This window comes from Rhipicephalus microplus, chromosome 2 (assembly GCF_043290135.1).
Source record: "Rhipicephalus microplus isolate Deutch F79 chromosome 2, USDA_Rmic, whole genome shotgun sequence".
Classification (NCBI taxonomy): domain Eukaryota; kingdom Metazoa; phylum Arthropoda; class Arachnida; order Ixodida; family Ixodidae; genus Rhipicephalus; species Rhipicephalus microplus.
Window position 1 is genome coordinate 130,269,157 of NC_134701.1, and position 25,637 is coordinate 130,294,793.

General features: G+C 45.1%; 1 protein-coding gene across 1 annotated transcript in view; it reads left to right on the plus strand.

Annotated features, from left to right (window-relative positions):
• The first annotated feature begins 7,665 nt into the window (after window positions 1–7,665).
• Tsen2 (tRNA splicing endonuclease subunit 2) overlaps window positions 7,666–25,637 on the plus strand; it is a 42,128-nt gene continuing 24,156 nt past the window's right edge. The window contains exons 1-5 of the mRNA XM_037421985.2: window positions 7,666–8,046; window positions 14,401–14,501; window positions 18,716–19,317; window positions 21,462–21,919; window positions 22,700–22,753. Of these exons, the coding sequence (XP_037277882.2) occupies window positions 7,855–8,046; window positions 14,401–14,501; window positions 18,716–19,317; window positions 21,462–21,919; window positions 22,700–22,753 (1,407 nt within the window). The 5' untranslated portion in view covers window positions 7,666–7,854. The remainder of the gene's footprint in view (window positions 8,047–14,400; window positions 14,502–18,715; window positions 19,318–21,461; window positions 21,920–22,699; window positions 22,754–25,637) is intronic.

Genomic DNA, 25,637 nt, shown 5'->3' on the forward strand with positions numbered 1-25,637 from the left:
GTGGGTGATGAACCGGAAAAGCAGCAGTGACATCATGGCGGCTCCTCTACTTCCGATGGTTGGAGGACAGGTCCGAAGGGAGAGGGGAAGGACGATTTGGCGCTACTTAACCTAGCCGGCGGAAAATGCATGGAGGGGCTTTACTTTGTTGGAGTTGAGGCTAGCCCGACGGCTTTGCGAAGGCTTTGCCACCGCTTTCTCCGTTCTCATGTCCCGACATGACCCCCCTTTTCCATGGTCTGCCGCGATGGTAGAGCGAGGAGTGAAACTTAACCCCTCTCACCCGGTAGCGGATTTCGACTGTGGCACCAAGCGCAAAGTCTCCCGAGAGGTTTCGCGCGCGGGCGCGTGGGGAGTGAGAGAGACCTCTCCGGAGACGACATGGAGGTAAGCACGCTTTTCTTTTCCATCCGTTGGCTCCCTTTGGGGCTGGTTTAGACTTCCCCAACAGCGCCTTGCGCCCGCAGCGAACGATCACCTTATGTAACCCTCCCTTTCGAACGCTAGGCAGAAGAGCGATGCGGTGTCCTAGTGCGTTGCCAGGCTACGCCGACCCGCATCTCTCCGAAGCCTACTCCGACGTCAGCGTAGCTCTGGCCGACTGGGCTCGTTCTACGTGATCTCCTGATGCCGACCTCCGACGACAGTGTAGCTATGATCGACTGGACTTGCTCTACGCCACCTCCTGACGCCGACAAGAGGTCTCGCAAGTGGTGCCCCGCCCTCTGACTCCTGTGACCGTGTTTCCATCTTCCCTATCTCCCCTATCCCCTCGATATGTCGTTGCCCTCTGGCTTACCACCTCACGCCTCTTTCTCTCTCTGTACACCTTTATTCCTATCCTTTTAATCCCTCCTCACCCCCATCCCTTGTGAGCTACTGTTGAGGTGTCGCTCGCTGAAGCAGACAGTTACGGGGCTCACTTTTCTTTTCCTTTCTCTCTTAGTAGAACTACTTTGTGCGAGCGCCTTTGCCTTCGCTCGAGCTGCCGGGACTTTGTCCTGGTGTCGCCGTGAATCACTTTTACCACGGAGACGTGCTCGCGGCACCTCTGTGTAGTACTTCTCGCCCGTGACGTGGATAAGCCCATTTGATTTCCCGCCGCGCCTTTGCAACGGGCTGTACTGCGTTTTGGTGTTGCCACAGACAATCAAGTGTTGCGACCTTGAGCAATATCGTGTTCTCGCCACGGCGATGGTTAACACGTACCCTGTGGCTCGCTAAGACTGGACCCACGCTAGTGGCCGTACTTCTTCGGGATACGTGTCACTTCAACTTTCAACTATTAAGCCTAGCCTGTGTGCTGGCGTGCTGTTGTGGGAAGCTTGCTGTAAAGTAATGGATCAGTATCCATGAGAACCCATTCATACACTGAAGCAACAGCAGTATGCATGATACTAAATGTCTGCACCCACAGCCTGGCCATAAGGCAGAGCAACTATACTCAAAAGTTTACCACACTTGTAAAATCATCTATTGGGATAAGAGGCTGAAGCTTAAGTACAGTGGCTGTAGCCACTGTAGCTTAAGCCACGAAGCTTTCAAGTTTGATAAATGTTTCCTACACTAATGGTGGTGTTGAGGTTGCACACCCAATATCTGCATTCTATGATGATGCTACTGCTTGTTTTCATGAGAGTAAAGTGAAGACCCAAAGTGTTGAGAATGCTCACATTCACAAGTATGCTAAATTACCAGGAATTCCTGTAATGCAGGAATTTATTGCTATAGACAAGTTAAACTGAAGGTAATAAAACCTGCGGGATATCAGCTCTGCTATTTACACTCTCTTTTACGGTAATCTTTATCCGCTGCATGTCGTCTCCCACTTGACAACGCTCTCTGTCTTACTGGAGAACTTATGCTGAGATGTGAGCCCAATACCTCAATTACCCGGGAAATTTTTCACCAGCCACCTCATAACCGATCCTTTGTATTGGAGGTTGCACAGTAGGCTAAATATTCATGGAATTTCGCATAACGCAAAGAAGATGAGCAAACAAGTGAATGTGTGCGTGGCACCATGAAAAAGCAACAAGACTCTTTATAGAAGTGTGTGGCTGTCAGATTAAGCATTGAAGATGTTGTGTAGAGTGCAGTGAAGGTGCCATTTGCGAAATTCCCCCATCCTCTGGCAAGTGCTACGTAGAACAGCACAGTTGACGCCTGAATGACTTACACGAACGCTGTAGTAATGTGAAAGGGTGCATACAGGAAACTTGGTGGTCTGCTAGCTATACTACACAACATAAAATCGAAACTGAGGAGATCTTGCAATATGGCGGTTACTGTGTCTGTGTAGCACCCGTCTCGAATACCTAAAAGATAATTGCATAGTTCAACGAAGCACGTAGTAGTGTTCTGCAACAACAGCAACAAGATGAAGAGGTGGGCTAGTGGCTTTGAATTGGTTTTCTGATCTAAATGTGCACACTAAATGAGAAAACGAAAAAAGGCAGGCATTAGTGCGGACTACAGCTGGACTTTATTCACAGCACAATACATATACAAACAAACATATACAAACAAAAAGTTAGATGACTGGCAAAATTATAAAGAAATCTTGAAACAAACAGAAAAAGCAATTATTGAAGCAAAAAATAAATATTTCAACTGCACTCTACCAAGCCTGTTAAAACAGATCCAAAAATTTTTTGAATATAGTTAACTCCAAACAAGATCGGTTGGCGCCATCTATGTTAGGTGCCGATGGCAACGTGCTAATATTAGATGAGTATGCCGAGTAATTTAATAAGTACTTTGCCGGAGTCTACAGAGATGAAGATCCTATCAATAGTTCCTTGACCCTTCTGTAACCAGCCATTCCGTTTAGCTTTCCATCAATCATTATATCCTCCTACGGTGTAAAACACGCTATTGACCGCTTACCGTTCAAGACCAGCCCAGGCCCGGATGGCATCAGCGCTAAACATTTAAAATTAACCAGTCACATCTCAGCAATTGTACTTTCTTTATTATTCCAACAGTCACTTGACTCTGGATGCTTACCAGAAGACTGGAAAGTAGCTCATGTTCTGCCCATACCTAAGATAACACTGTCTTCAATAACTACCATCCTATATCATTGACCTCAATTAGTTGCAAACTGCTAGAACACATAATCTATACACACACATAATGGCGCATCTCAACCGAAATAATCTGCTCATAAACAATCAGCATGGTTTCCGTCCGAAACTCTCATGCCAAACACAGCTTTACGAGTTGGTAATTGGCATTCACACCTCACTGCACTCGTCCCTTATTGTTGACGGAATTTTTATTGACTTTTCAAAGGCCTTCGACAGCGCACCTCATAAACGACTAACACTTAAAAAATGCGTAATCTCGAACTTGACGGCAAAACAACACGATGGCATGAGGAATTTCTAAAATATCGTTCTCAGGTGGTAAAATTAAATGATTATATATCCGGTCCAACACTTGTCAAGTATGGTGTCCCTCAAGGAACAGTAATAGGCCCGCTTTTATTTTTAATATATATTATTGACATAACATCAAATATTAGTTCTACAATTTGCCTTTTTGCAGACGATTGCATTATATACAGAAAAATAACTGGTCTTAACGACGTTATAGCTCTACAATCTGACCTTCATAAGCTAACACAATGATGCAGCAGGTGGCAGGCGCAAATTAATGTATAAAAGACTAAACACTTGGCATTCGGTTCTGTTTTGAAGGCACAATGTAATACCTATGTACTAAATGATGAAAAAGTTGACTCAGTTACAATGGTAAAATACCTCGGCGCCCTTATCAATTCAAGACTAACATGGACTGACCACAAGAACACATTACTTGTAAAGCGCAGAAGAAACAAGGCTTTCTGAAACGACATTTATATCTAGCAGACAGGGACACCAGGCTTCAAGCATATAATTTCCTTGTGCGCCCTTCACTGGAATATGCATCAATCATTTGGCATCCCCACCAGATCACACTTACTAGTCTACTGAAAGCCATTCAGAATAAAGCAGCTTGGTTCATCTTATCATCACACTCACAATTTCAAAGCGTTTCATCTTTGAAAGCAGAGCTGAATATGCCGCCGCTTGCTGTGCGCAGGCAATTTTCCAGATTATCCTTTTTCCATACTTTGTATCACTCTAATGCATCATTTGCCCGAACGCATATTTTACCACCACCTCATACATCTAGTCACACCAATCATTCTTTCAAAGTCAACCCTATATTCGCCCGTACAGAAAAAATTTGAAATTCGCCTTTATTTTATTTATTTATATGATATATAAGAAGATGTTGGTGCACCATTATGGCGCCGGCTACTCCTTAGCCGCAGGGGCGGCGCCAGGATGTTTTTACTGGGGGGGCAACCACGAAAAGTGAGTTCCTCCGGGGGGGGGGGGGCAAGCTAGCTCTGCTCCTACTAGGTTTTCAATATATGCTTCCGGGCACTTGGGTGGGCATAGGGGGGGCAGGCGAGAATTTTGGGGGAGCTCCAGCCCACCCTTGCCCCCCCCCTGGCGCCGCCCCTGCTTAGCCGTTGATTGAAACTTGCACACGTATCTTGAAGCAAAACATACAAAGCAGTGCATGGAAAATAGAAAACTCAGGCACAGATATGCAAAGACACACTTATATAAAATTCGCCTTTACTTTTATCGATAAAAGAATGGAATGAACTACCTTCCAGGATTGCTACAATAACTGAGCTTTCTTTGTTTAATTTAGCATTACTAACCTATTTGCAGCCCTGTTACTTTCATTCATAATTGCTTTATCTGATGTTTACTCTTGTTCTGCTTGCCTTGTCACTAAATCTACGAATTTCTGTACTATATATATGGCATTGTACTAACGTGCAATTATTCATTCTGTGTAAAAATTGTATTCTGTTTATGTCCCCCCCCCCCCCCCCACCTATGTGATGCTCCTAGCGGGCCTTTAGGGTACTTGAATAAATAAATAAAAAATAAAACTGCACTGGTCCTCTAGTTTGCTTTGTCACCATTGTGTGTATTTAGATGAAGAATAAAAAGTGGACATGTTACTCGTGTTTGTGCTTATCTGTGCAGTAGTGATAAAGTTTCAGTGAAAGCCAGCACTCTCTCTTGAGCCTTACCCGCTTTTATGCATTTTTTATTTGTGCTGTAGTGTTAATAGTGGCGAACCTGCTAGCCCGACCTTCAACCTGAACATGCGCACAGTTCAATTTGCACTAGCCCGTCCTAATATCAACCCTGTTGAACAAACGTAAATGTAAACTTTTCTGTGTCGTTGCATGCTGGCAAACGAGAGATTTCAAGCCATACTGGCAGTGGACATTAGTCCAGATGCCTGGCTTCTAGAGGGTGATATGTGTTTATTACCAATGGAGGCATGCTGAGTGCCAGGTGGCAATGTTTCTTGTATAGCTTCTTCAATGTGGGCATCACATCAGGTCCCCAAAATAATTGCTTTTTAATCTACAGCTGCACAAGTATGAACGCTGAATCTTGAGCAACATAGGTGGGCGCTGCGGATGGAGTCGGCCGTTTCGATTACCCGATGCTGCTAAGAGTGGACAAACAGACAAATGTACAGACAGGCAAAAATTTTTGCGTCGAAGGTCTACAAGAAAGATTATCATCTTTAATAAAGAAAAGACCTTCATCGTCAGACTAGGCAGCGCTGAGAAAAACTAAGCCACCGGTACCCTCCCTGGGAGTGCAAAGAGAGCCATTCGCAAGCCAATGTTCACAGGCCATGACAGAACATTCTCTTTCGTTCGTGTCAGCCAAAGTTTCCTGAAATTTCGAGGACCTAGGAAGGCTTATTTTGCCAGACCATGTTCCAGAGCAATAGGATGCTCATCAAAGCGAACCGTGGGTGCAATGCAAAAGAACCTTCAGTTATTTCGACGCGCTGCGACACGCAAGTACAAGCGAGCATCGCATGACACGGAGATCGAGGCAAGCCTTCCGCTTAAATGCGTTAAATTTGGATTTACGCATAACCTCACAGTGATTATGTGTGATGAATTTATGAGCTACGTGTCTTACCGTAATACAAAGCTCGCTTTAACAGGGACGAATGGCCCCGACGATTTCCGTCTTTTCAGTTGCAGTCTCTATGTAGCCCTTGCTTTCTGTGCATTGCACTGTTTTATTACGCATTTTCAAGTGTTGTCTTCCGTTTGCCAATTCTCAACAGGGAGATACATGCGTGACCACTTTCACGGGCTACAACCGAAGTCAAACAAATTTATGGGTGGTGAGACGAATAGTTTGCATTTTACGTGTGACACACGTTTTGGCACTTTCCCAAGTTGAAAACGGAACATTGGACCTTCAAAACGTGGTACGTGCGCGATCCAGTGCGGCGAGATTACGGGAGGTGGCGGTGTGCGCGATGCTTATCGAGCACCTTCCTCTAGCTGCTCATTACGTGCTTCATGGCACGCACAGCGGTCACAGACTCTACTGAACTTTATAGACATGGTACCCACGGATATTCATCACGGGTCACGCAAAACCGCAACAGCAGAGCTACAATTACCACACTTTCTCATGCGACCGGCTGTGGAGCATACGAGTAATTCGCTCAGCCAAAACGTTCAACCGCCCGTATTCAGCACCAAAAAAAAAAAAAAAAATCGGTAGAAATGAACGTCATTCAGTCCGTTACGAGCGTGCCTACTACTACAACTACTCACAAGGTAACAGACTAGCTCGCTGGATTCCATGCCGACCGGTTGTGCCCTCGCGATCTCCGACGTCAGCGTAGTTCTGACCGACTGGGCTGGCCCTACGTCATCTCTTGACGCCGATCTCCGACGACAGCGTAGCTCTGACCTACTGGACTTGCCCTACGCTATCTCCTGACGCCAACAAGAACTCTCGCAAGTGGTGCCCCGTCCTCAGACTCCTGTGACCGTGTTTTCATTTTTCTTATCCCTCATATGTCCTCGCTCGCTGTCCCAGCGCATCTCTATCTCTCTATGTATACCTTTAATACTATCCTTTTAATCCCTCCTCACCCCCATACCTTGCGAGCTACTGTTGAGGTGTCGTACCCTGATGCAGACAGTTACGGGGCTCACTTTTCTCTTCTTTTCCATCTCATAACCAGTTCTCTCACAAGGCAACAGTAGCGTCGTTTCCGGCGTTTCTTTGTAACGCACGGAGCCGTCGCGTCAGCTCTTTTTTACGCCATCATTCCGGCGAGCGATCTCACAAACACTTCACAGAGATCCGTCCGAATAGCGCGGAGAAGGGCATAGTTCTACATCTGAGAATTAAATGCGCAAAACACGCAATACTAAGCTGAATCGTTGTTTTGCACTCGCTGTCGCGCCACAGAACACCTGGTCGCGCTTGTTGCACCAGCTTCAGGCACATTTGGCTGCGACTAAAACTTGACCCGACTGAAAAAGTAGTTGTTGCCGGAACATGCTTTTATTCTGGCTGATTAGTAGTTTTGTTTTTCACCAAAACTTTCAAATAACAAAAAAAATCTTATTGTCTTTCCTGCAAGACCTGCCAATTTTGTGTAAGCAATTTTATTTAAACGTTTTTTGATCGCACAATTTGGTAAAACAGACTCAGGCTAACGTTCAGGCGGCGCCACTGACGAATACGTCGCGCATCCTCCATGTCGCGCATCAAGTCCCGCGCACAACAAACTACAGTCATACAACTCTTCTCTGCTACAGTATTCTAGAACGATAGAGTTTCATACAATATTGTATGAAACTCTATGCTATAGAACAAACGAAGTGGTAGGCGCACGTGTAAGTTGTTTGGGGTTGTCGTTCGGTGTTTATGGTGCTGTTAATTTGTGGTACTGTCGCCAACTCTCCGAGAGCTCATTGAACTGAAGCAAAGCGTCATGGCTGCGGTGCTGTTTGAAATCAAGAAAAAGAGTCGCAGTCCCGCTACGAAGAAGTCCCCGTTCCCGCTGGTGTTTCACTTGGGAACTGACAAGTCGAGCGTCGTCACGTGGCACATTTGTCGTGGCGTTCTCAAGCCCGATGGTGTCGAGGTGACGTCGCAGGAAGACATGAAAATCCTGTACCACATGGTACGTGTGCTCGATCGTAGCCGGTGTGTGACGCACATCATTGGTGACAGCTGCTGACGAGTCGGGTGTTTATAACGTGAAGCTGTTTTTATACAATGCATCGTTCAGTGACAATATGTCATGACTCGTGACAATATGCCATGACCACGACCTCCTCTATAAACTTACGACCTACTCACCGGCGCCACCCCTATGGAGGTGTGTGGGCCCAAAAATTTGCGCGTAGGGATCAGAGATACCGCGAGGTGCCGCCACGACTTACCCTCATAGCAGACGACGCGCTGCTGTAGTGATGCACTCGTGTGCGCGCCTTTCTGCAATTTTTTAATGTTATTTATAACGCGCCGATCGAGCAACCCGCAGATTTAATGAATCGAAGCAACATTCTAGCTGTGAGAAGCACCATGGTGGTTGGCTCCGAGATGTTCATTACAGGAACTCCATAGGAAATCGATCTGCGTGAGCGCTTTTGTGTCCCCGTCTAAGCGCAGGCAAACGCGAGAAATATGCGACATGCCACCCATTTGTTTTGCGGAGTGCGCCCCACCTAAATGCTCTCTAGAAGGTGCAGAAATAATTTGTCCGTGGGCAAAACTGCGATCTTGTAACGAGTTGAAACGTGAAATCAGAATTTCTGAGGCGCAAATAAAGACGCATACGGTACTAACACCGCATGGGACGACCCGTGTAATTTTTCATGCCCTGCATATCGTCCTTCAATGATACTGTTCACGAACAACAATAGAAGGGAGTAGGGGTGCTATCCTCTGGCGAACGTCGGAACGATCGATGGAAGCGTGCAATAATACCGGGGGTTTACCACAATGTTGTTACAGCAATTTCTCGCACCTCTGCAGTTATTGCACTGTTCGAGCGCTGCTGGCGTTTCCGTGTGTGTCTCACCGGCGATGTCACCAAGCTTTTATCACTGGAGCAGCAAAATAGAACGCATTCAGTTACAACAACTTTTGTCGCGCTCCATTTCCGTAAAAGGAACAATGCTTTCTAGAAACGTGAGCATCAGTCTAAACCATGCCTTCTAACTGGCTTTTAGCATTAATGCTGTCGAATCTAAATGACGGGAAGCTCAGTTGACCGCCGGCCGCTCGACTTGCAGAATGGAACGCAGCAGTTCACCATTATGTTAATGGTGCTGTACCTGTCGTACCCTAACGCTCCCGTGTCCTGAACAAATATCCTGACAAACGCTAACCTTCAAATGGTACAAAAATGAGACAACACACGCACACACCATGCAGGAAAGCGCTTCGGTGGCTGCAGCAATGAGGGTTAGTTGTGGCGCTATGGCGTGCTGCAGCACTTTTGAGAACTAAAAAAATTAAACAGGCAAAAGCAAACCTAGCGACATGGAAAGCATTGGCATGAGCAGGTCATAAGTTTGTAGAGGAGGTCGTGGCCATGACTCCTTGCTGCTTTGGCCATATTTGTATAGGCATTGCATACTGACCAGATGGAGCTGCGTTGCTCACTCTGCCCGTCTCAAAGTCTTACACATTCGCCGTTAGGGGGCACGCAGAAAATAGACGCGTGCTCGCGTCCCCCATGTATCCCGGCCTCAATCAGCTGACAGATGCAGGGCGGGAAATGCGCCTGTAGCGTTCCATTTTCATTGAGGCTGTCTCAAGGTTGCCTTTTTTTATCCACTAGGCTATGTATTCTGCTGCTGCAGTCAGACTGGAAAACTCGACTGAACGGTGCCTATTGACACAGACGTGCTGTGCAGTCAAGCGTCTCGCCAGTGCAGTGTTTCAAGGCTTAATGTCTGTTCTTTGTCTTTCTTTTGCGGCTGCGTGACTATACTCGGCGACCACTTTTCTTGGCACTCAAAGGAAAGCTACGGGGGCGGAGGTTCTGAACAGTACCCGAAGTAGCACGTTTGGCGCGCATCTTGTTACGCTATAGGGAACCAAAGCTCAAGTTTGCGGAGTGATGACAACGCCGCGCCCTGGCACTGGCAGCGAGCTCCAGAACACTTGAGGAGAGAAGCGGGAGAGGTCGCAGGTGAGTCGGTGTGTTTCGCCGAAACGGGAGCGCGTGTAACACGCGCGCGACGCGTTCTGCAGTCGCTGCGGGGAACTAACGTGCCGTGCCGTCAGCTGGTCGCGCTAAAACGAGACGCTCACTGTGCGAAGTTGCTTTTCCGCGATGGAAGAAGTCTTCCCACGGATGCGTTGGCGAGGTCCGAAGTATTGTTGTGTTTAGGGCTGCCACAACAATGTAAACAACACCAGTGGACGCTCTCCAGGTGTAAAGCTGTATCAGTTTCTCTGCAAGTCACAGCGGGAGAACACGGCCGCGTTCGTGAAAGATAGAGCAAACATGACACGAGAGCCGAAGAAAAAAAAAGCGAGCACTTCTACTTGACTCGCTGGGGTTAAACTTAGCTTGCTGCTTCGCAGCGACGTAAGCAGGTCATGCGCGGCACAGAGGACATGACTCTAAAACTTCCTGGACATTTTAATGCCGTGATCCTATAACTTTGGTTTTTATTTATTTTTTCAGCACGCCGCAAACGTTTGCTCATGACAGTACACAGTTGCTAGTGCTAGATACCACATCAAAACAACAATTATATGGTTTCTGTAAACATAAACCCAGCACATCGATAGAGTGTGCGGCTTCATGTCGGCAGAATGAGACTTACCTCGAGGCTGATACGTTGTACACGCTATTATCCCGGAGGATCCGAGAAATGCATTTCACAGTGACTCAGACGTCCTCGTCTTCCGTCGTCTGCTCCACATCATACATCATACACTTGACTAACGAGCTTTACTCCTTTGGTTCAATTCGATTCTCAGAAGTGCTTGTCCAGCTGAGAGATCTTTATAAAGCCGCACTGCAGGCAGCACATTGTGAGGTGACTCAAACGCAGCGCGCGCTCTCTGCTCAAGCCCGTAAGCGAGCGGCAGCGCATTGGAGCGAAGGGAAAACGCATCGTCTACATCCCCGGTTTCGACTTTTCTACCAAAGATGGTGCTGTTTGTCCGGAGTCGTAGCGCCACCATGCGTTGCTTTGGCTTCCTATAAGGAACCGAAGCTCAATTTTGCGGAGCGATGACTGCCCCTGACCCTGCCGGCGAGCTCCAGAAAACTTGAGGAGAGACGCGTGAGAGATTGTAGGCGAGGGAGTGTGTTTCGCCGAAACGGGAGTGCGTGCAACAGGGGCGCAACGCGTTCTGCTGTCGGTGAGGGAACTTAAGCGCCGTGCCGTCAGCTTGGCACGCTAAAACGAGACGCTCGCTGTGCGAAGTTGCCTTTCTGCGATGGAAGAAGTGGCCCCACGTAAGCGTCGGCGAGGTCCGAAGTATTGTTGTGTTATGGGCTGCCACAACAATGCAGACAACACCAAAGGACGCTCTCCAATTTTAAAGCTGTATCAGTTTCCCTGCAAGTCAGAGCCGGCACAGCCGCGTTCGCAAAAGATAGAGAAAGCATGACACGAGAGCGGGAAAAAGAAAAAAAAAAAAGACACTTCAATTTGACTCGCTGTGCTTAAACTTCAGCTTGCTGCTTCGCGGCGACGTTAGCGGGTCATGCGCCCAAGGCACGGAGGACATGACTCGAAATCTTCTCGGATATTTTAATGCCATGACCGTATAACTTTAGTTTTATTTATTTTTTAGCACGCCTCAAGTAATTGTACATGACAGTATACGGCTGCTACTGCTAGATACCACATCAAAATAACAATTATATGGTTTTCATAAGCATCAACCCAGTACATAAATAAAGTACACAGTTTCATGTCGTTAAAATGAGACTTATCTCGAGGCTTACATCATACACGGTATTATCACGGACCTGAGAAGTGCATTTGGCAGTGACTCAATGTCCTCGTCTTCTGTCGTCTGCTCCACATCATAAACTTGACTAACGAGCTTTACTCCTTTTGTTAGATACGCTTCTGGAAGTGCTTATTCAGCTCGAGAGATTTTTATGAAGCCGCACTGCAGGCGGTACATTGCGAGGTGACTCAAACGCAGCCCGAGCACGTAAGCGAGCGGCAGCGCATTGGCCAGAAGGGAAAATGCGCAATATACATTCTCGATTTCTACTTTTCTACGAAGATGGCACTGCCTGTCCAGAGTCGTAGCGCCACCATGCGTTGCTTTGGCCTCCTATAGGAAGTGACGAGGGTGCACTATCAGCGTTTTATGTATACGCAGAGCGTTTGAGCAATCAATTTGAGTTACACATAAAAAGGCTGGACGGTATCTCTCACGCATTTGATAATGAGAAAACCAACGAATATATTAAAAGAAACATGAATATTTTACTGATGTAAGCTACGTAATGTCTTAAATATCTCCACATAGAAAACAAAGGAACAGCTTTTATATTTCACATTAAAAAAATGGCTGCTAATGTGGAACTGCATGTTGTCGAGTATAGGATAGATCAAATTAACTGTCCCAGAGCGTCCTTGAATATTCGGGAGCACAGCCACATGTTTTTGCGAGTATTGTCTTGTGTTCAGACCGTTGACTCATTGCGAGAACTCTTACGCAGGGATGGCAGATATGGAAGCATCAGCTATTTCATTCACAACTCCCTAGGAAAGCAGTCCACATTAAATATCTGCCGGTTGAAAAATATTACAAATGCAACAAAAGCTCTCAATTTGTTACATGATAGCCACACCTTTGCTCTATTGCCCTCCCATCAAGTTGTTTCTGAAGGAAACCTGCCTGTATTGAAGCAAAATATTTATTGCTAATGACTGTACAGCAGTGAGTGAAATTTAAAGCTAGTGGGTAAAGTAATGCACCGGCTACAAACGTTCAAGTAGCGTTTCTTGAAATATTGAAAATGTAGATTGGAAAATTTTTTCTCTAACAAGTTTTTTTGATAACAGACCTAAAAGACCTAAAATATTTTAATGCAAGAAAACTGAAAGTTAAGCAAACATAATTATGAAGACTGGAGGTGTACGATAAGGTTTGTTTCATGTTTTTACTTCAGCTCTAACAAAAGAGACATAACATCGAATTTTTAATTTATATGTGTATTATGGGTGCCCTGCCGCTGTGGTCTAGTGGGTTAAGGTTAAGGCTGCTGACCCGCAGGCTGCGGGATGGAATCCCGACTGCGGCGGCTGCATTTTCAATGAAGGGAAAAGGCTGTAGGCCTGGGTTCTCAGATTTGGGTGCATGGTAAAGAACCCCGAGTGGTCAAATTTTCTGGAGCCCTCCACTACGGCATCTCTCATATGGTGATTTTGGGCCGTTAAACCCCACATGTCAATCATATGTATTTTGGTTATATCCTCACAATTTATAGTTGTCTCAGGGTCCAGAAATGCTGTAGTTTGAATTTAGTGCATGTCTTTAACAGCTGGTACTGAGACAAAAAGTAATAATTAGCTGGAATTAGATGATCAGATATGTAACTACACTTTTCAGAAAATTGCAAAATACGAAGAAAAAACTTTTTTTAGATTAATGCTATAAGCTAATGATTGTCTATCATGGGGAAAAAGCATTTTGTAGTCCCGTATGCAGGATAATTTAATTGCCTATAGTTTGGAAGGATCCGGGAGAGTAATCTGCATGGACTTATCTCACTGTCTGCCCTTTTCTGCTTATGCTAATAATTTGGCTAAATATTGTAACGACGTTTATTTGCAGCGCAGAAAGCGAAGCAGTCAGCAGCGTCCGGCCAAGCGCAGCAAGCACGAGCTTATACTGATGGCGCTGCCCCTGATGTGCCAAGAAATGCCGCTGAAGCTCCTCTTCTTCACTACAATCGCCCTCCGCACAAAAAGACGCCATCCTGGCGGATTAGGGAGAAGAAACGACTAATGGGTCGTAATATGGCTTGAGACGAGAGACGTGGACAGTGTCGCGGCCGCGGTAGCATAGGTCTGTGGATGGGATGATGGGCTCCACGATATAGTTGACGAGTGACGTTTGCTCTACAACGTAATATGGCTTCGGGCACCTGCTACCGCGCCTGGCCGCTCCGCTAAACTTCTTCCCAAATACATCGGGCTTCACTACAATATCGACACTTGCTGTAGTGTGAGGTGCCTTCATAACATGTTCACTGTGACTTTTTTTCGTCTTTGGCTTGAACACAGTTCCTTTTGTTGTGGCAGCAGCTGTGACACTATGTTATAAATCAATCTTTTAATGATGCATGCACTGATGCACTGCAGTACAGTGTTCTACAAGGGGATCAAATGTAGCTGCCTTCTGACCTCTTCTCTTGAGGCCTACCTTTGCACTTTGTTGTCAACTGCTGTGAGCAGCCTCTTGCATTTTTAATGTGTTCCTATTTATACAATAGTATCGACCATTTATTTTTCTCTGGTTCTTTCTGTGTATACAGGGATACTTTGGCAAGGGGACGCTTTCGCGTTCTGCTCCGAGATTCAACACTGACATCAATGCGGAGGACCCTGTTCAGGAAAGAGCAATGAGTTTTCACAGGTAAAAACAACTGCTGTCAGCTGGACGCTGCAAAGTATTGTATCCTATTACAGAAATTACCTTTTTACTTGTAGTCCAGCGTGTTCTCAGGTGTGTGAATAACAGTACTGAACAAAACGATTTGATGTCGCTTTCTACGAGTACTTCGTCACCTACATTTTGGAGTTGTCAATAAACTTCTCTTTTTTTTTTTTGAACAGTTTGTCAAGCAAATTGTCACTGCTGCCAAGTGACAGTTCAAAAACATTCTTGCATTGCCATGTAGCCCTAATTTTAAATTTGCCAATTAATTGATGTTCATTTGTCGCCCACATTTATGAGTCCGTGAAGAAATTTATGTTCATGTTTTTCTTTAGTTTTCTATCTCTTGTTCGTTTTGTGCTAAATTTACAGTAGCGTACCCTGCCTATCACGTGGCTATCTTTCCAGCTATGTTTAGCGTTACCTATGGAACTTCATGCAGTTGTGTGTCTGGTTTGCTTCAAGAAGCCGTGGTCTGAAGTTTCACATGTGCTTTTGAAGTGATGACATCTAAAGTATTATGTAGTCTCTTCACTTATTTGCATTACAGTAAAATGTGGCCTGTGAGATCACTAAAGTATTGAACTCTTTCGGCCACAGTATGTCGTATTTTCATTAAATTTGGGCAATAATAAACTGGTGGTGAGTGCACAATTGTTTCTTTTTAAAATAAGTGTACAAAAAGAAAAAGAGATATGAAAAGCATTCATAGGTACAGGCAAGGTCAAAGAGCCATGCAATACAGGTTCGAAAAAACAATCGAATAGCAGGCTGGTTTTATTGCGTAGGCATTAATGCTTCTAGCATTATGTTGGTGGTTGCATACTCTAGTTCGGGGAACAGAGTAGAAATGCGAACTGCCTGTTCACATGCATTCAGCCAAGCGGCGCAACCGCAATCCTATGTCTGTGGCCATGCCATTGAGATGCAGAGCAGTGCCGCTGGAGCCACTCTTTTTGACTACACGGTGCATGCGAGCTAATTAAGTTCTTGAATGGTTGCGATAAAGTGACCAAACTCTCAAGTTCAGATGGAGTTGGATTGTAATTTTTATGGAAGCAGATTAACATGCTAACATTGATGTTTTTTTTTTACTTCATAAAGTTCTTATCTTGCAAAAGCATTGCATTATAATTACAAAATGATAAATTGAGCTTAAGTGAGATTTATTGATATTTTGCAGTGAATTATGAAGGAAAAGAAACTAGAAGTGAACAAAATCGAGCATTGAGTTTCTAGGCTAAAATTTTTGCGTACACACAAATTTGCATTTTCAGCCCTGCCAAGTGAAGGGCAATAATGCTTGGTAATGGAACTTTCTGCCTTATCAGCCTCACCCACAAATTATTTGTACGTGTTACTGCAACCTTCATGTATCACAGCTTCATGTTCAACTACTGTTGAAATTGGTGCATTTATTTTTAATTTCTTTTACTATTTACTTTATTAGGTGTATTAGATAGAATGTGAGCTCTTTGCAATAACCTCTCACACAGGCCATGTCAGACACATGGGGCAAGTGTTGGCATATGCTTTAATTGTTCTGTGCATAGCAGCTATCGGTAGTCTGTAGGTCTATACACAAGCACTGTGGTGTGAGTGGGGGTTTGTGTTTTCATTGAAATGGAACAAGGCCTGCTTTCATTAGGGACATTTAGCATGTCGAGTATCTTATAAAAAAAACAAAACAATTGTGCAGGTTTTTGGACAGTGAACACTCGCTGTCATGGCAACAGGTGGCGCTGATGAACGCTCCCACATTTAAATGCACATATATACCCTATAATGTGGACAGGGGAGGAGGGGTGGGTGGCCGCTATTGTAGCTGAGTGGTAGAGCATCGAATGTGTTATCTGAAAGGTGCTGGTTTAAATCCTGCAAGGTATCTTTTTGGGTACTTTTCTTTCTTCACATTTACATTACAATTACTTCTAATCACATTCCCTATACTTTCCCGGACATTATTGTCTCTTAGTTTTCATTAATAGTTATTGGACTGCTTTTTTGCCTGTGGATGATGATGCAATCACCAAACCTCCGCTATTTTGGCCAATGGCGTGCCCCTGTTTTGATACAAGGATTGTATGGGGAAGGTTCCTACTTGCATGAGTGAAGAGCATTGCTGCATAATGGTACTGCTGGTACGACTGTTACTGTTCACATACTCACCTCATGTTACCCAGTAATCTTCAAACACCCAGTCTGCTTACTAACCGAAAATATTCTGCATAGTAGTCATTGTAGGCAACTTTCAGAGGAAAATAAAAAAGCCTCATTAAATGATGCCATGTCAATCCGGGAGACTCCCAGATTTTAATCGTTTCTTCCGTTTGTACGGTTGTCATAAAAATCTCCCGAAAATAGAAATTTCTGTGCGTGATCTGGCCGCATTGACAAAAATGCAGGCCGGTCCGCTCCAGGCTTTTTGCGAGCCCACCGCATTTGATTCAAATTTAGGTCTTTATCTAAACATACAGTATTCTTAGTGATGCAAAACCATTACAGATACGAATTGGCGAAATTTCCCAGCCAAATTCCACTGTGTCCGTTGGGCCAAAATTTGAATGTTTCGAACACTTTTACTAATCACAACATGTCATATTGTCACGAGACTTCAAAAGTGCAAGGGGCTTTTAATGAGCCAGCTCTTGAGATGTAGCCAGCTCTTGAAAAGTGCTTCCGTCGCGGCTGGATCTTTAGCGAAGAAGACGCACGCAATCTTCTTTTCTTTTTCAGGGTGAGAGCCGCTCTTGTTTTCAACCCAATACATGCAGGTGGCAATATGAACTTTAGTATTGAAATCGTTGAACGAAGGCTGATCGAGAGCAGCGTGTTCGAAGCTTCAAAAGTAAGCGGGCGACCAGCGCACGCACTGTTCTCTACATTGTGTGTGGTGGTTGCCATAACTGCTGTGGATGAAACCGCAGTTGTTCCTGACACAATCATGTATGGCGACGATGTTACTGACAGAGCTCCGAAAGTGTGCACATGTCCAACGCTCGACCAGTCAAAGCAGTGCTGCTTTCCGAAAACTTGTAGACAGTACCACGGCAGATATGATCATAGGTAGCATGTGATCACAGGTAACGCACACGGATTGAAATCAGAACTATAGTTTGCCTCAACCGCTGCGCACAAAACCGTGGTCGCGGTGACACGATATCGATCGACGAGCTCTGAGAGCACGTGGCTAACGCAGAGGTAGATTAAAGGCAGTAAAGATGTAAGAAAAAAAAAAAAGGCTAGAAGCGTTTTAGCGTTTATGCCCAAAGAACCTAGTAGCGAGCAAAGCCAAAGCTTTGACTTGTGCTTTCGTGCCAGCCAGCTGCGCCAATCTCGTTCGTTCATGTGTGTCCCAGGGAGACATACGCAAATTGTTTTTACGGAAATAAATATTGCTAGTTGTTTTGATGGCGTGAAATTTTTGGCGTATTCGTGCTCCCCCATCCGAGACTCACCTTAGTGGGAAACCTGCCTCATGTGTTCGACCACTCGAAGCCATCATAACACTGCAACGCCGATGTTAGCGCTTGCTATTGGGACCTTACCCCCTCTCTCTTTTTTTCTGCGATTTTTTTTGTGCCAAAAAATGGTGAAAAATAATTCAGCGCGCCGGCCTTCCCCTTGCCCCACATTGCGAAAATCTCCCTTATTCAGAATCCTTGAACTTGGCAGGTATGCATGGCTTTATTTTTTGCTCACGAGAACATGGCTGTTATGCGTGTTTACAGTTCTTTTTAATAAAGCTGTGTATATTCAGTGGGGAAAGTGCTACAGATGCTTGCCACATGCAGAGGCAACCGTAGTTATTCTTGGCGAATATTTCAGCGTAAGCAGTGGCACACAAGAACTGAATAGATACCTGTTTCATGTTGAATATTTTACCTGAAGTAGTGGTACACAAGAACTGGATACTAGATACCTGTTAACAGCACGACATCGGAACTTTGCATTCATGGATTGAGTAGACCCTTGTGAGCACACTTGGTGGTAGGGCCCAGAAATGAGCTCATGCGGAACTTACTCGAGAGTATGACCAGCAGCTTTTAGAAGGGTGTGAGTAGTCGTGTGTGCAAACAAGTGTGCGGCACTTTTGGGTGGTTGCAGTTCGAAGCAGTGCTTTCTGTTATGCAGTAGCCATGTATTGTTTGAACGAGTGGCTCATTAACTGTCCTGTCATCATTGCCTTGTAGGTACCAGCGACACAAGAAGCTTCGTGAGAAAGCCGAGGCGGAAGGGACTGTCGAATCGAACTCCAACCTGGACTCGCCAAAGGTTATTCTGGTCAGACTCCGAGGCAGCGACGAGAAAGAATCGAGCAGTGATGTCACTGTCGTTTCAGAAACTAGACCCCGCAGACCGGTGCCCATAATCTTGGCGAGAGGCAAGAACCGTAATCGCGGAGATAAGGATGTAGGCGAATCGGCGGACACTGACGACCGTGCGCAGAAGGAAGATGAGAATGCTTGGAGTGAAAAGGTAGGGGATGGCGAAGGAAGCGAGAACAGTGGTGACAGGATCTGCAACATAGATGAAGGAAGCGACCCAGAGACCACAGACGAGGAAACCACGAATGCCAAAGCGGGTGACGAGAACCCAGACGTTTTCGAGTGCAACTCTTTGGGCGAGCAGATCACCAAAAGTGGCAAAGACTGCGTGCAGTTGCCCTCGCTGAAACCACAGAATGTGGTCGATGACAGCAACGACATTATTGAAGTGGACCGCCAGACTGTTGCAGAGATTGCTAGGGAAGACGACGAGCCCCTCGTAGTGGAAGAATCTCTGCACAAAAAAGGTACTGAACGAGGAAACCTAAAGAAGTCTGCTTTTCTTGTCATTGTTGATTCTATTACTGGGATGAGGGAACCCCTGTTATGTATCTACCAGTTGATGGTAATTCAGATGCTCCTAGCAGAGCCTTTAGAGAAAACTAAACTAAACTAGTCATAATAAGCAGGATAAGTCATATTCATTTCTTGAAATGTGACGCAGTTAAGTGTAAACTTTTTTCCTTTTGTTTCTTCGAGATCTTTCTTGTGTTTGGTTTCTTTCACTCCCATGGTACGTGGTCGGTAGAGAATTTTGCTTTTTTGTGTGTGACACAAATGTGAAAAGCAGCATCAGATAGTTTGGCTTTTAATTTTCTTGTTCAGTGACAACACTTAGGTTCTTACTATGAACAGGTCATGAATGTTATGCTGATGTCATTGGTTTTGGGCCAGGAGATGCCATATGTCTGTCAGGTCACGTAGTGCGAATCGTTTGTTGGCTCTTATTGAAGTCGTCGGCGTCTCAAGATGTTGCTACCAAAACCAGTGTGCGAGCCTATGTTGCTGATATGCCGTAGATGATGATGCATAGATTAAGACATTTTTCTAAAATGTGGAATCTACGCACTGACATGGCAATTATAATCATATGTACAGCCGCGGCCACGTCTGTTTAGAGCACGTGAGGAGCCGGTTTTCGCTCTGTGGAGTGAAACCTCGAGGCAGTTTCGGGCTCTGAAGTGCTGCATCAGTAGCATGTGCGTCCTAGCTGTCAGGCTGACCACATCAAAGCCCGAAACCGCCTCTAGGTTTCGCCCCATGGAGCGAAAACCGGCTCCTCACGCGCTCTACACAGATGTGGTAGCAGCTTTACCTAGTGCAAACTGGCTGGATATGAGAATCCAGTGACACATTTATAAAATGCATTAATTTTTAATCACCTGCTGGCCACATTATGCTCTTGTCTCTGTTTCGGCTCCCATTAGTGCTTTTTAGATTAATATTTTTTTAACTGCGGCTCACTGTAATCTCTGGCAGCTCACACTTCGCTGGCACTCTGGGCATAAGTGTCGGCTGATGCTATGTCAATCAGTTGTGTAGAAAGATATCTATTTGCTTATAATGTTTTTACTAGTTGATCTGGATTCAAATTTGATGCTCTGTGGTTGTGGAAGCAATTTTCACTGGTTCATTTAGAGGGGCTGCCACTTCTTACTGCTCGGTTTGATCGGGTTCCTCCGACTTGCTCCACCACTTAGCTTTGGCCTCTGTCAGATATGAGGGGATAAGTGCACGTCGATTTGATTTTCGTGTCATACCTGTATTTAACATTGCGCCTACTTTGCTGTGGGAACATACAGGGTGAGGGTTGGGCACCATCGCTGAAGCCATTTATTGTGATGTGTGTGCACAAAATATTTGAGCAGTTCCCTGCACAGCATTAGCTCCCTCTGCTGCTTAGTTTTGTAGTTTTCGATGGATGCAGTGCGAGTGCTTGCTCCAGGGTTTCGACGCCCGCACCAGATTGTCCAATAAAAAGCGCCATCAGCTGATCGATAGTACACCTGCTGGGACAGAAAAATCTGCATATGACATCTTCCTTTTCGCACTTTACTGCATTTTACATATTACCATATAGTTGTGACTGTGAAGAAGTGTGAAGAAGGCTGCAGTGAGATTGGCAAATTGGACGAACCTGTGCCTGGCAAGTAAGCACTCGGAGGTGCAAGTAATGTGAAGTGCTGGGCCGTGCCCCCACAACTGGAGGCAGAAAGTAGCATCCTTTTTCTATATTCCTTTTTCCCAAAACCACTCTCTCTCTCTAGCTGACAGTGGCAAGAACCTGTTTTTTTTTATACATGAATGATAAAAAGTTACAGCACTATTGCTGGGGCTTATGCTGGCTTCAGAACAAGTGTGATTGCTACTGTAATTCACGCAGTATTATCACAGTAGTCAAAAACAATGCAAAATATTCCAAAATATTGTGACACATCTTACGCCGAATGGTGATAAGTGTCTTGGGGGAGGGGTGAAATCTAGTCACATCAAAATAAAAAGTAAGCGTGTGATAATATATGGAAGTACAAAACAGTTGATGGTGCATTTAGAGCACCAAGTGGTGCCAGGCTCTCAGCATTGCATATTTGGTCTCTTCCCTAACTGCCAGGAAGCGAAGAGGCTGACGACACTCAAGGAGGATCCACCTCAGCGCTAGTGGGGAACGAGAAGGACACTGATGGCAGTTCTGAAGAAATATCAGTCACGGACCAACGAGACGAGAAGGAAGAGGGGCCACTCGAGATTGACCTGTCTGCACCGGAGGCAAGCTCAGAAAATTCCGTTAAGATGGCAATACCTGAGGAGCAGAAGGACAGCAAAGCAGGCCTGCTTGAAATAAACCTTTCAACTAGTGAGACTCCCACTGGCAGTGCCGATCAAGCGAGCCCGGGCAAGCAGGAAGGCCAACATGCAGTGAAGACTCGACGGCACGAGGAGGGAGGCACTATTGGCAGTGACGACGATGAAGTTGAGTTAGTAAATGCTGACGCCGGTGACGAGCCTGAAGTTTTCTCAACTGAAGACCCATGGCCTATCATGGAATCGCTGCAGCTTCTATTTGAAGAGGCAAGTATGGTGGCGTTATGCTCAGTACATGGATTTCATTGCATGCATGCATCAGCGCGCATAAAAAGCGTTAGTGTACTTGTGTATTTTTTGCATTTGCCTGTGTGCATTTTGCATAATAATGTGCTATGTATATGCCACCACTGGAGGCATAACCTCTGGTTGTATAACTGTCAGTGCCAGTTAATGGAAGATCTTTATGCCAGCCACCCCCCCCCCCCCCCTTTTTTTTTTTTCAAATTTTATAAATAAATCACCATGATGTCAGTTCAAGTTTGGTACAATATTAACTTAAGTTTTCTTGTGAGTGCTAACCTTTATCGTTTTTCAACTTCATCTTTTGAAAAGCTGTCATTTGATTTGAATAGAACTGAAGTGAAATTCTAACTGCTGAGAAGCACTGTTTAATGCAACTTCTTTGTGGACAGTTTCAGTCATATGCGCGAGCTCTGGTGATAATAATTGATGGAATTTAATGTCCCAGTATCACCATATGATTATGAAAGAGAGCATGTCGTGGAGGGCTCCAGAAATTTCGACCACCTGGGAGTCGTGCACCTAAATCTAAGCACACAGGCCTTGAGCGTTTTGGCCTCAATCGAAAAAAGCTCTGGGGACTTTTATTATCAGTGAGCTCTAACTGTTATGTAATTTTATCTTTGTCTGCTCCCTCTTTCATTGTTCCTTTACCTACAACAGGTCAAGTTTGATGACATACTTCTTGAGATGGTGAATGGTATTCATCTGATCTCCTTCCCTTTTGTATTGTTGTTGTTGCAGGCCTACTTCCTCTCTTATGGCTTGGGGTGTCTCATTGTTAAGGATGGGGATGAGGTAAGTCATAACCATATAGAACATTTTGTTAATAATAATATCTGGGTTTTGGTATTGCAAGACCACGATATGATTATGAGGGACACTGTAGTGAAGGGCTTTGGAAATTTCGACCGTCTGAAGCTCTTTAATGTGCACTCACATTACACATTACATGGGCCTCTACGATTTCACCTCCGCTGAAATGCAATCGCCATAGCCGGGATCGAACCTCCAACTTTCAGTTCAGCAGCCAAGCACCATGACAACTGATCCACCGTGGCGATTAGTACATTTTATTGGTGCGTTTACTGGAATTATTCTGTCTATTTAGGTGGAGGAATCGTCCCGAATCGAAAAGAAAATGCCACAGTTTCATCACAAGGGCAAAGCAATCAGTGCGGTATGGGACTTTAATACGAGGTAATGCTAGCAGCTAACTCCTTTCACGTCCGTCCTGGCGCAACTTAACAAAGCTTTGGTGTGAAGAATTATGGGTGCTGCAGTGAATGAGGCATCCTTTGTGCTGTTCATCACTTTGTAGAGCAGGGAGATGTGATGGCAGCTGATGAGGCCATGCCACTGGTGCTGTTTTATTGGGACACACAAGAGTGTAGGCTAGAGACACAAGCGATTGCAGCTCATGTGTTCAGGCCATCCAAGAGTCAGAACATTCTAACCATAGTAAAACCTCGTTCATTGGAAGTCACTGAGATCGTGACAAATCTTCAAATTAAGTGAATTTTCGAATGAACAGAACATACACAAAAAGTGGGATGCAAAGAACTTGAACTTTTATAATAATGCAGGGCTCAACGTTTGCTGTGCTGACTAGTTCGCGGCTGCAAAGATTATGTTTTCCAGCAATACCAAATCACAGTTTTGCTGCAAAAAAAAGGGGGGGTGGACGTCTAGCCTCGCTGCCGCAATCGAAACAAAACAAAACATCGTGATCAACTGAATTGCACGCCTGCAAAAAATAAGACATTTTCATTGCAGCGCTGTAGTGCCACGTGGGCAGCATGTTGTCTGCACTTCGCTGCGCCAGCACGTCATGATGCGACCACCCGCCCATTTTTTTTAGTAAAATAGAAAATTTAACAATGAACAGTGGGACGAAATTCGGGATGTTTTGGTTGGAAAACATAATCATTAAAGCTTCCGAACTGAGTTTCTGAAGTAAGTGTAGCAGGCAAGAACTCTGCCAGCAGTGCGAGTACGCAAATTGCTGGAGCAACTGGCATTCAGAGGTTCGCCTACATCACGAATTCTGCCAGACTGTCCTTTATTAATTTCTTTATATTCTCGGAAAGAATGGGTAAATCATGACGCGCTGATGTTGCAAGATCCTTGCAACATGCTGCCCGTATGTCACCGCTGTGCTGCAGTGAAGCACATTTTATTTCCCGCAGGGGGGCGGAGGAGCGCAGAATTTCAGTTGATCACAAGATCGTTCTTTTTTACAATTTTTTTATGCTGGAAGTATCGAGGCCGGGGTTTTGAGCTGCCACTCAGCATATCGCTACAGTATATTGCCTATTGGCTTTTATGGGCTGTCGTGTCCGCGGTTTTACGGCGAAATTGGGATCGGGAATTGGTACACTGATCTCAATGTTTTTGAATTAAGCGGACTGGTGCTGACCGCCACTTCAAATCATCTGCTCAAACTTACATCACAATATATAGGACTGTTGAACTACTTCAAATTGAGTGGTATTTTGAAATAACTGAGTTCGAATGAACGAGGTTTTACTGTACCTCGTGCCACCACAAGCCACGCAGCGGCTTTCTTTTTCCCTGGCAAACTGGCTGCGAGTGAGGCGGCGCTACAAGTATGCAAGAAGGTAGAAGCAGTCTCTCGATGTTGGGTCATATAAGGTGCATTTGGCTGCACATGGTCACTAAATGTACACAGTTCCTGCAAAAGCCTTGCAGCACCCCTTCCAGGACACCCCTTCCACTTGAATCTTGCACCTGACTGAAGACTGCTGGGGTATTTCGTCTTTGCTTGAGCAGCGATTGTTGTCTGTCCTCGCATGCTTTCACTTGCACATAGAATGTACGACACCTGGAGTAATGCTATTGGCCTCGAACTTTATGGAACCTCACGGTGTCGGCAAAAGTGCACCTGGAGTACCCCCCATAGTTTGTCTTGCAATGAGAGGAACAAACTAATTGTCCGAGTTTGTTGCGATTGTTTGTTGTTCTAGTCTTAGGCTTCTTTAAAACAGTGTCACTTTGTGTAAATTATTTTCTGTTAGCAATGGTGAAATGAATGGATTGTGTGACTGTGTCATGTCAGCTGCTGTCGTAAAGTAACTTTATGTCTAAATAGGCCAGCTGACTGTGAAGACAATAAAATTATATGGTATGTAGATCATGGTTAAACGAACTGATAAAGCATATACAGTACAGCCTAATGGACACCTCATTCTTATTATTAGGCTCTCTGGGAAACTATAATATGGCTCAAGGTTTTCGATACACTAAAATATTGTATGCTGTGTTGATAAATTCTGCAGCAACACTAAAAAAGTAGCATGCCTTGTGATAAAACTGATTGGAAAATGTAGGCTGAATGTAATACAAGGGTCGACTCCTGCAAGTACTCATCATGATGAATAGTAGAGCAGTTTTGTGAGGATGTTGAATGCGGTGCAAAAGGTAGCAAAAGGTACCAACCCAGTTCGCCGGTCATGGGAGAATTTGATGCGAAAGTAGGAAGAAAGCAGGAAAAACATGAAAGCAAGAAGGGACATGAAACATTTCTCAGGAAAGGCGGATCACTCGTACAGGAGTGCAACTGCTGCGCAAATTGTGCCAATTTGATACGATTCTCGATTGTTTTGCCGAGCTGCGCCAAAACCATGAAACTTGCTGAAATTGGGCCACGCTGCTCCAAAAT